We start from the raw sequence: 11,739 nt of genomic DNA on the forward strand, positions 1-11,739 counted from the left end.
GTTACGACGGTCACGGGGCGGATCCATACTCGATTCCAACCCGAATTGAGGAATATATGTTTTTTTTAAAACAAAAAATCATTTAAACTTTAGTAAGATAATATCATTTATCTTATTTTCTTGTGTTGTACAAATTATTTTTTGCAAAAAATATCAAACTCAATTTATAGATATGGAATTGATTAACTAATGTATAATAAGCCCATCGAATCAGTTTTCAAATACAATAAAATGTTAGGAGTGGGTTTCATGGATCATAATCTGTGATACGAGTCAACCCTACCCATATTCACAATAAAAAATAATACTCTTAGCATAAAAAGTAATACTTTTTCATGAGTGACCCAAATAAGAGATTCATGTCACAAATACGATCCGTGAGACCGTCTCACACAAGTTTTTGCCAAATGTTATATCAGCTCACTTGAATGATGAACTGAAAAAATCGATTTTATGGATAAATATTACATATTCATCACACAAGTTTTTGCATATAAATTACTTACATATTACTTTTCATTTTATGGATAAATAAGTTGATGAATAATTTTAATTAAAGAAACCAAAAAGACTTTTATGAAATTGTCCCATTTGTTAATTTTATTAGATGAATATCTGATTCGGTCCAATTTATGAAAAACATAATTTTTATATTAAATATATATATAAATTGAGTTTACTCGTCTCAAATATATGTATCCGTGGACCGTTCACAAAATATCTCATAAATAAAAAAAAATTATATTCATGATCACTTAGTTCACACACACATGTGAACGACAATGATGATAAAAAATTATTCAAAGTTATATTATGAACAAACTAAAAGAAGAAGATGATGTAATTATTATTGAGAATGTTCAATTTTATTCTAAATGTTCATGACCACATAATTATATATTTTTTAATAAAATTATTAATGAATTTTAATCGAAATAGATATAAATAGAGATTAAATGTTCATGTCCACATAATTATGAAATTTTTTATAAAATTATTAAGGAAATTTTGATCAAAATGAATTTAAATAGAGATTACGATATTATCTTTCGAAAAAAAAATTTAATGAAAAATGTGATATATTATTTTGAGGGATTCAATGATACTCGACCGGACTAGCACATGTAAAGTTACAAGATGAATATTCAAACTCTACCAAATTCAATATCATCGAATCTTAGGTCAATATGTAATTGTGGTGAAAGTAGAGATATTTACATTTGAGGGCTAAAAATCATGAAAATCATAAGACGATCGAAGAAAGCAGAATATGAAAAAAAAATTTAAAGTTTGATTCGACTCGAATTATATATATTCGAGCTCAAGTTAAAGTTCAGATTGTACATTCAAATATACTGCGAGTTACTCGAAAAATAAAAGCTCAAAATATTTTTATTTAATATATAATTGTAATATATTAAAAAAATATTAAACCTCAACAAAATAATTTGACTTGAATTTGCTTGAAAAATAATTCGAACATGTTCAAATACAATTCAAATTCGATAATTTTAAAAACAAATCAAATATTTTTTCAAAGCCGCTTAAAAAACTTTTGGCTCAATTAATTTAGATTGTATTTAGGAAGATGAATTTGAAATTCATATATTTCAATTATTGTTTTATTGTTAATAATAGAAATGTAAGAAATAAATTTAAAATATCTAATTTTACTTTATTTTTTTCATCTATAAACAAATATTTGAAATTGTAATTATTTTCGGGCATTGATGCCGAGGTTTACAAGTTTGCACCTTTATCTTCGCCCGCTCTTCTATACCTCAGAACCAAGCACCATCGTTCTCCCGATACGGCATTTTTAAGAAGGAAGGAAAAAGGGCGAAGGGTTTTACGTTAATGGCTCTGCTACTGAGGCCAACCTTATCTGCGAAACGCATGGCCTTACGTTTCTTGTGTTCTTCTTTCATTCACACTCTTAACTTCGATGGTAAATGTAGTATCACTGTTTCTTCGAACCTTGCACGACCCTCTGTACTTCATATCAGCAGGTGAATCAATTTCCATTTCTTGAATATCATGTTGGGGTGTATCGATTTTTTGAGCTAGTTTCTTTTGCGGGTTTCCCTGGAAAATATTGGAGAAACGAAATACGTGTTGGGTTGTGCAGCGTGTGTGTGTGCCTGTTCATTATTTTTAGGTGCTGTACATAAATTTTACTTGATGTATAAGTGTTTAAGCACCCACTTGCTTAAGGCAGCGCTTTCAAGCGAAAGATGCTTATAATCTTCAAGGACTATGGGAATATCAAGTTTAAGTTTTACTAATATTTATCCTTGGAAACTTATGGGACAACGTCAGAGTACCAGGGTTCTGTATTTTAGTAGTCAATTTTATGAAAGTTTCAGAAATTTAACAGGATTAGCGGCTTTCCATCTACGCTGTAAGTTGTCCTCGTTTTGGTTTTCGTGAACTGGAATTAGAAACTGAATCGTAACCTAGTTTCAAGTAATTGCGTGGGGGTATGCATTTTTATAGAACACCAATGGTGTAGCCATGTCGAAATGTGCGATTTCGAGCATTAGGGTGTGGAAAAGTTTTCTTTTAACTTTTTCTTGATTCTAGCTCATGCGTTATTGTTTGTTATCTTTGTTTACGGCCTTGTTTGTTTCAGGGTGAGTGATAATTTAAGAGGTGTTTCGAGTAAGCATTTGCCATGGAATATAGTGTCTCCCAGAGCATTAATGTCATCAAGTATCAGCACTGAGGCTTTTCTTGAGAGTAAAGTTTCAAAAGAATATGGGTCAGAGCAGATTCAGGTGAATTACATAGATGAATATGTTTCCTCGCTGCGCTTTTTTTTTACCTGAGCGTGTCTATACAGAATCAGTGCTTCTGATTAAACTTTTCTGTCAAGGTATTAGAAGGGTTAGACCCCGTGAGGAAACGGCCTGGCATGTACATTGGAAGCACCGGCTTCCGTGGGCTGCATCATTTGGTTTATTTCTCTCTTTTTTCGTGCAATATACATTCTTGTGATGTGCTAAGCGGATGATTGCCGGAATTATGTCAGTAATTTGTTGATCTTACTTCTTTGTAAGGTTTATGAAATCTTGGATAATGCCATTGATGAGGCTCAAGCAGGATTTGCTTCAAAGGTTGATGTTGTTCTATTGGCGGACAATTCCGTGAGCATCACTGATAATGGGCGTGGGGTGAGTTGCCATGCTATTTTTGGAAATTGTAACTTTGTTGGGCTGTGTGAACTTATCTTTACCTCCTTACTCTTGTGCATTACAGATTCCAACCGACTTGCATCCAGCCACAAGGAAATCTTCTTTGGAGACAGTCTTGACGGTATTATCTAATCTCTTGTAATATCAGTTCTGAGTATCAGTTTCAGGTTAACTAATAACAGCTGATAATAGGATAAAAGAGTATAGGGTTTGGGTTGTACTCTTGTCCAAGTTTCAGAATTTCTTAATATTACAAGATTTATTCTTGTTTCACATGTGGAGGTGAATGAATCATCTGGACTTGACAATGTCAGTTTCTATAGTTCTTCTGTAAGATATTTCTTTGTGTATTTTGTAATCAATGGTACCAGCGAAGGAAGCAGGTTTTCGGTTTCCCCCCAATACTCCCATGTTCACATTGATTTATGAAGCGGATAGGAATGAATGCTATATTGAGTTATTTATACATGCTATTGTTTCAGGGGTCATGTTTTGCACCTTGCATGTTTGTTGTTTCATTGTTGAATTTAAATTGATGACAATGCTTATTGAAAACAAAAACAATGGGATAAATCTTTGCCATAGCTTGCAATTCAGTCATGCTTAAAAATAATCACTACAGGTTTTGCATGCTGGAGGCAAGTTTGGTGGTACAAGTAGTGGTTACAACGTTTCCGGCGGATTGCATGGTGTAGGTCTATCAGTCGTTAATGCATTGTCAGAGGTATTCATCTCGGATTCATCAGATCTCAACATTGTGGACATTTTTCTTCAGGCATATAATGGATCTGGTTGTCCATGCTATTTGGAATCTTTTACTTCTTTTCCAGTAATCTTGAAGTCTTTCTGACAGTCAAATTAACCTGAATTGTGTTACGTAGGTGATTAGTCTCCAGTTATCTGCCTTTTATTTTTGCTAAATAAGTGCACCAACATAATAGAATGAATGAGTTGGTTGAACTTGTTTGATGAAAAGATATATGAGAGGAAAAGGTGAAAGGACTAAAATATCACTGAGAAAAAAATCTAAAGTAGGAATGATGAGAAAATATTTACGGCGACCCATGTCGTTTATTCTCAAAATTTGTGAAGGATGGAACTTGTTCGCATCATGTGCAATTTCTTGAAAATTAATTGTGATCTCTATGAAATGATTCTCTTTTATATTGCACTACGTATAGTCTCATTGCCTGTACTTATATCATCATAATAAGATAGATGTTGCAGTGGTGTCAATACTCACCAGTATTGTCACTCTTCCGCATTTCCCAGTTTGAGATACTTGGTTTGTCATCAGAAGATTGATTTTGTTTCATGTTGGTTTTTAGTGATATTTTTCTTAATTTAATGCCAGACTATAAATCGACTAATGTATTTAGATGCTATTCAGCTACCCGTGTGATTTTGGCCTACCATGTAATCTCTCCTAACATAATTTCTTGAAAATTAATTGTAGTGTAGGGTTAGCCATTATCAGTGGTAATTTTTTAGTGCTAATGTTTTTGTTCTTTTGTAAATCATCTGAAACCTTTAGAAATTAAATGTTCCTCTGTAAGCAAAACATAGATCATGTATAGCTCAGCTTCAATAATCTCAAGTCTTCCATGTATTGTGTTTTTCAATAAGTAAAATTAAAGCTTCCAGAAAAGGGGAAAGAACTGAAGCAGTGAAGCTAGTTCTAACATTTTTTACATATTGAATGTGATTCATGCCACGTCATTCATATTCAGTGAAAGGTAGAAAGCAATCAGCTCAAAGATGAAGTGACCTTTGAACTGTGTCAAACTTCCATCTATTCAAAAAATAATCTTATCTTTTCATCTATGAATAAGACTATGCCAGCGGATATTCTTCAGTGTTGGAGACACCTAATAGAGGTCAGAGGATGATATTGGCCTTGAGTTTAGCCTAATTCGGTTCTCCTTTTCTGGCATTTACCTATGACAGAAACTGGAAGTTACAGTCTGGCGCGATGGAAAGGAGTACAAGCAGAAATATTCTCATGGAAGGCCTTTGACAAAATTAATCTCGCGTGAACTCCCTGCTGATTCAAAGGACCTCCAAGGGACGCGCATCCATTTTTGGCCGGACAAAGAAGGTCATTTTTCTTTCTTTGAGTCATTTCGTTTGGTGTGACTGATAACTCGTTGTTTATAAATGTTTTCCATCAATTGCATTTCAAATCCTTGTATAATTGACCTTCAACTGGTGTATTTTTCTATTCAGTATTCACAACCACAATTGAATTCGACCACAACACAATATCTGGAAGAATCAGGGAGCTTGCTTTTCTTAATCCTGAGGTAGAACGCTAGCATTGGTTGGTGGTCGTGCTTAATTTCTGTCATTGTTATTGAAATTTACAATCACCTGTTTCCTATGTATCCTTGTAGCCTTTAGTTGTAGAGCCCTCATGTAGCTTTTTATGGTTACCTTCTGTAGGTTGAGTCTGTGCTGTGTATTTGTGTATTCATGCCAGTCTAGTCTAAAAATATGAAATGAAGAGGACTTAATTTGTTTTTGTTGTTTTGAGGAATATTTTTAACTATTTCCTTTTAAACATTCGTTATACTTGTGGTTGCCATGCTAAATCAAACCCTTTGATAACTTCCATTTACTGAGAACATGGTGATCTAGCACAGGTCAATAGATAGCTGATTCTTTTTTGAACTGAAGGTTAAAATAACACTCGAGAAGGAGGATGCAGACCTCGATAAGAGACTGTATAGTGAGTACAGCTATGCTGGAGGATTAACTGAGTATGTAAAGTGGCTTAATGCTGATAAGGTATGATCGGTGTTTGTATAGCTCTTGTTTTCAATGGCGGCGGCTTAGCAATAGTAAAGTCTCTGAATGATACTTCTGTGATAGGTGATACCTTTTTCCCTAGTTGTCTATCAGTGAAGCCTGCATTTTTTCACAAAGAGAGACAAGAAAAGTTGCTAAATTGTTGTCTCTTTCTCAATTAATATGCTCTTAGCGAACCATTGTGTTTATTTCTGTTTCCTCCATGAAGATAATCAAATTTATTCTTAAATTTTTAAACTATGTCTTGCTGAAACACATTGATGAAATTATTTTGTAATACATGACCTGTATACTTTTGTTTAAAAAGGTAGATTTCAGCTGTGTTGGGGTTAGAGATTTGGTTGTTTTTTCAACTTTGTGTTGTTTTCACTTGTGTACATATTTAGTAGATTGTGAGTTGTGACTAATCCGCTGCCAAATAAGCTTGTGAACCACTAATTTCGTCACGGAATTTAAATTTCATGGTTGGGAAGAAAACTTTAAGGATTCATTGAGATAGAATAAGTATATCGGTAATGACTTCTTCCTAGGCATCATGACAAACCAACACCCCTGGAAACTACTTTGACCACTGGAGGTCGTTAATTATATGTTTTCTGAGGATTGTTAAATGTTAAAAGTCATTTTACTTTATCAACCTCCTTGCCTCTATAATTCCGCCGAATTATTTATTTCTGCAAAATGACCTGATCTTCTTTTATTCAGAGACCTCTTCATGATGTTGTGGGATTCAAGAAAGAAGCAGATGGAATCTCAATCAACGTGGCTCTTCAATGGTATAAGATCTTAATATTTCGCTTCCTATTTTGTTGCCTCATCTTATCCTTTGTTGGATGCACACATGCTACCTTGATGCAATATATGTTAGATGGTATAGATACTATAATATAACGAGAGTAACGTGAGATGCTCGTATCTTCCTGAAGCAGAAAGTTGTTGGATATCTTGATTTACGCAGGTGTTCAGATTCGTATTCAGACACAGTGTTAGGATATGCTAACAGCATAAGGAACGTGGATGGTGGTACTCACATTGATGGTGTGAAAGCTTCATTGACTAGAACACTCAATAACCTAGGGAAGAAGTCAAAACTCATCAAGGTATCATTGAATGTTTTTTTAAAAATTCTTTTATACTCCTATGTTCTTAATATTTTTCTGGTGAGCTCTCACTTTCCAGGACAAAGAGATTAATCTAAGTGGTGAGCACGTAAGAGAGGGACTGACTTGTGTGATCTCCATCAAAGTTCCAAATCCCGAATTCGAAGGACAAACTAAGGTACAAGTTATGTAGTGTATATAATTGTTTAAATATTTTTCTGGGAAGAAGAACCCTAAAGATGTTCCGAGTTCCTTGTTAAATGCGATATGCTAACAATTTCTTTGGCAATATCTCTTTGATTTTAAAAGACGAGATTAGGAAACCCAGAAGTGAGGAGAGTTGTTGATTATTCAATTCAAGAATATCTTACTGAGTACTTGGAGTTACATCCCGATGTCCTTGATGCGATTCTCTCAAAGTCCCTCAATGCTCTCAAGGTACATTGGGCATCAATTGTGATGTTTAATGCATTTATAAAGCTCCAAAATTTTGATTTTTCTTGCTTGAGTGATCTTCATTTTGTTCGTATCTGTTCTTTAAATGCTTCATATGATTCCTGTACATTTTTTATTTTATAGGCAGCTCAAGCAGCAAAGAGGGCAAGGGAATTGGTGAGGCAAAAAAGTGTGTTGAAATCATCGTCCCTTCCTGGAAAGCTTGCTGATTGTTCAGCTACTGATCCTGAAGAATCTGGTTTGATTACTTCTTCTTGTTATAAACTAATTCTTAACTTTGAAAAACAGATCGAAGAAGAAATTCATCTCTACATTCTGAATAGCATGCAAACACTTAAAGGTTACCTGTGGCAATACATGTTATATATCCTTTCAGTCTCTCTTCTCCTTGTTCCTCCTCTTCTCTTTAGAATACCCCTAAAGGGCATTTCTGATATTTCTTACTAATTTTCCATCCGAATATAATGTGTCAACAAATCTACTAATGTGAATATTCATCCAGTTCCTTAAATTGTCAGAAATATTCATTGTGGAGGGAGATTCAGCTGGTGGGAGTGCTAAACAAGGTCGTGATCGACGGTTTCAGGTTAAAATTTTGGATGAAATTAGTGCGCACATTCTTTCTATCCACGATGTTGTTTGTATCCTGCAAAAATGAAGAACCTAGAAATCTATATTAAGAAGTTCCAAACATAGCAGGTTTTCAGTCCACTTATTTTCTTTATTATCGATGTTTGGAATATGGAACTGATAATTGTCTAGCAAAAAACTTCAAATTGTGCCAACAGTTTCCCAAAACTAATAAATTCTTACTGTGATATGAAGAACCTGCTATATGTCAACATGTTACAGGCTGTGCTTCCTTTAAGGGGTAAAATTTTGAACATTGAACGAAAGGATGAAGCTGCCATGTACAAAAGTGAAGAGATTCAAAATCTTATTCTTGCCCTGGGACTTGGAGTTAAGGTGTCATTCTTTCATTCTCACTGTTGTGGCCAAATAGTTCCACTGAATATCTTTTACCTTTTGCCTTTTGGTTTTTGCTCAAGTGGGTGTTTTTGTTTACAGGGCGAAGAATTCAAGAAGGATTCCCTCCGTTACCACAAGATCATAATTTTAACAGATGCTGATGTTGATGGTGCTCACATTAGAACACTGTTGTTGACTTTCTTCTTTAGATACCAGGTATACTAAGTGGAACTCAAACCTATGAATGAGCTATCATTTTTCTTGATTATAGTTCATCATCAGTCACAAAAAAATTGACTATTATTAGACACCCTTCCAAAAACTCCCAGCATATGAGAACATTTGTGTCAGACATATATCTGACCCAGTGGGTTAATTTCAAAACCCATATCCAATTTATTTGATTAAATTGGTCTTACGTTGTTATTTTTATTTCAATGTTTTTGTTGCCTTACTCATGAGCAAGCAACATCTACACATATATTTAGGTTATTCACTGGTGTCTGGTTTATATACAAGGGATGCGGAAATATACCACTTTTTTTGGGTCATTTCCTAAGTGCCCGAATGTTGTGAAAAATGGTTGCAAAATTTGATTACAAAAATGAGCAATGTTTTGGGTTACATGCGGATAGCTGCCCATGTGGTATGCTATTGCACTCCTGAGAATATGAAAATAATGAACTTAGTCTCGATTTTTATTAATTTTGTGGGAAGTTTTGGGACACATGCGGATAGCTGCCCCTGTGGTAATGCTAATGCACTCCAGAGAACGAGAAAATAATGAACTTGTTCTTGATTTTTATAAATTTTATGGGGAAGTTTAGTTTACATGCCGAGTTTAACTGCTTGCAGAGAGCTTTATTTGACGAGGGTTGCATTTATGTTGGTGTTCCTCCTCTGTTTAAGGTATCTTTCAAGACATTTTCTCGTTAACTATGTTACTAATGATGTCAGTCGAGCTGGCCAAGTTTCAATCTTACTGATATCAGTTGGATTTCAATCTTCTTTGTTGCATGACTTGTTCAGGTCGAGAGGGGCAAACATGCATACTACTGTTATGATGATGCAGAACTTAAAGAACTTCAGCGTTCTTTTCCGGCAAATGCATCATATAACATACAGCGGTTCAAAGGTAAAAACTTTCCTTTTGGAAATTTTGTGTCAGCAAATGAATTTGTGATGGATGAGTATGACTAGTAAAATGCAGGGTTGGGAGAGATGATGCCTTTACAGCTTTGGGAAACGACATTGGATCCTGAAACTCGGCTTCTGAAGCAATTAAGAGTAGAGGACGCAGCAGAAGCCAACATTGTCTTCTCTTCTCTCATGGGAGCCCGAGTAAGTAAACAGTAACTTCGTTTCTTTTTCTGGTGTCCATTTTCTTCTTGTTTCCTTTTCAACGGTGTTCGATTCATTGTGTATTTATATGTTGATGCTGCAATTCGTGCCGCAAACATATCTGAAGATCTAATAGAAACAGGAAAGCTTGTCGACTAGCCACGAGTTCAAAAATAAGTGCAGAATCCTTAAAATGTATGCTTATCATGACTTTGTGCCTTGTTTCAGGTGGATACCAGAAAGGAACTTATTCAGAAATCTGCAAGCATTTTCAATCTTGATCAACTCGACATATGAACCTGTTTTATGAAAGCTTTTTATACTTCCTATTCGGCACGACTAAGACAATTCATGGGGGTTTGTTGCCGCATATGAGCTTAAGAAGCCAGACCTTTCACGAGTAGATAAAATGGGTGCTATATACAGAAGGAGATCTATTAAAGAAGTTCGTTTTTGGAAACTAATGCTCGTATCGAGAAGGTTGGTGTCCTAAAAACATGTAACATGGTTGCTCTTACTCGGATGCAATCAAAATTGTACCTGGAATATTTTTAAGCGTTAGTGATATATTTCTTCTTTTTTCACTCCGACTCTGTTTTGGCCATGAGAATGGCGACTTCAAAATTTAACTTTTAGCATTACAAATAATATCGGTATCATCGTAACATTGGTCAACACTATCACTCAAGAATTTGTACGAGTTGCACTATGATTCTGTACGATCCTCCTCCAATTCTAGATTTGCACATGCCGCTTATGGGTTTGCATTCTGGCCAGGCATCGAGTCTCAAGCACCTCAAGTGGTATGCTACTGCACTCTTTTGAATCCAAAACTTCTATTAGAGAAGGCTTGTGCCTGTGTGTCTCACTGGTTTGGGAGCTGAAGACCAGTTGTCTGATGTTTGTTCACATGGAAGACCTGCTTGAATCACTTGAACTGCGAAAATGAACAAGAAAATTGCAACTATGCTTTACGATGAAAACAAGGAAGGTGACATCAAGTGCAAATATAACCACCTTAATATTGTATATTCTTTGAGTATGTCTCATGTGAGACCGTCTCACGGATCCCAATCTGTGAGACTGGTCAACCCTGCTCATATTCACAATAAAAAATAATATTTTTTCATGGATTACCAAATAAAAATCTGTCTCACACAAATTTTTGTCATATTCTTTTGACTCACATTTCCATACGTCCGTTCCCAAATAGATGTCAAGTTTGGATATCCACAGGAGTTGTGATGATATACACAAATTCGGACAGTTCTAGTTTTTTTTTTCCTCGTCTTTTTCTTTCTTCGAACATGTGTTTCATCTATGCATGTCGTTAAATTTTTGATATTATGTCCATATTTGAATCGTTATAGCCATTAATTCAAATACAACTGAAATAAATTTCAAATAAATTGATTTGGAATTTTATTTTGGTTATAAATATAAATTCAAACTGTTACTTAAGAATTTGATTTGACTTTTAAGAATAATATTATTTAATATTTTGAAAATTTTATTATTAATTATTTGTTAAATTACCTTGGTTATTAATCATATTTATGTAAATACTCCTATACAATTCACCTATACAGAAGAAGAATATTATTTTTATTAAATATTTTTTTAAGAAATGGAAAAAATAAAAATAAAGTTCACCATAAGAAAATGGTGAAAAAGTAACCAAATGATGGAAGATTTTAAGAGGAAGAACTAATTTAAAGTTATTATTAAATATAAAATAGTTTTAAAATAATTTTTTCAAACTATATTGATAGTAAAGTATGTGGGTATGACATATATTTCTGGAAAGGTGATACTTTATAAAATTTGAAAAAAGATTAAAAATTTATGAATACGTAATACAAATTTAATAT

The 11,739-nt window shown here is 34.1% G+C and overlaps 1 protein-coding gene across 2 annotated transcripts; it reads left to right on the forward strand.

Annotated features, from left to right (window-relative positions):
• Window positions 1-1,721: 1,721 nt before the first annotated feature.
• On the forward strand, window positions 1,722-10,452 carry LOC140818052 (DNA gyrase subunit B, chloroplastic/mitochondrial-like). 2 transcript variants are annotated; one of them, XM_073177868.1, is made up of 21 exons: window positions 1,722-2,009; window positions 2,639-2,777; window positions 2,876-2,956; window positions 3,060-3,173; window positions 3,259-3,315; window positions 3,817-3,918; window positions 5,142-5,292; window positions 5,421-5,497; window positions 5,871-5,981; window positions 6,708-6,778; window positions 6,961-7,102; window positions 7,182-7,280; window positions 7,412-7,540; window positions 7,682-7,796; window positions 8,077-8,144; window positions 8,411-8,524; window positions 8,627-8,743; window positions 9,383-9,436; window positions 9,557-9,662; window positions 9,738-9,868; window positions 10,097-10,452. In XM_073177868.1, the coding sequence occupies exons 1-21, from the start codon at window positions 1,858-1,860 to the stop codon at window positions 10,163-10,165; spliced, it is 2,199 nt and encodes a 732-aa protein (XP_073033969.1). In that variant the 5' UTR covers window positions 1,722-1,857; the 3' UTR covers window positions 10,166-10,452. The 2 variants fall into 2 exon arrangements, with proteins under 2 accessions (XP_073033969.1, XP_073033968.1); XM_073177867.1 differs by having other exon boundaries at window positions 1,723-2,009; window positions 2,633-2,777.
• Window positions 10,453-11,739: the final 1,287 nt, after the last annotated feature.

The sequence above is a fragment of the Primulina eburnea genome, chromosome 17 (assembly GCF_022965805.1).
Source record: "Primulina eburnea isolate SZY01 chromosome 17, ASM2296580v1, whole genome shotgun sequence".
Classification (NCBI taxonomy): Eukaryota; Viridiplantae; Streptophyta; class Magnoliopsida; order Lamiales; family Gesneriaceae; genus Primulina; species Primulina eburnea.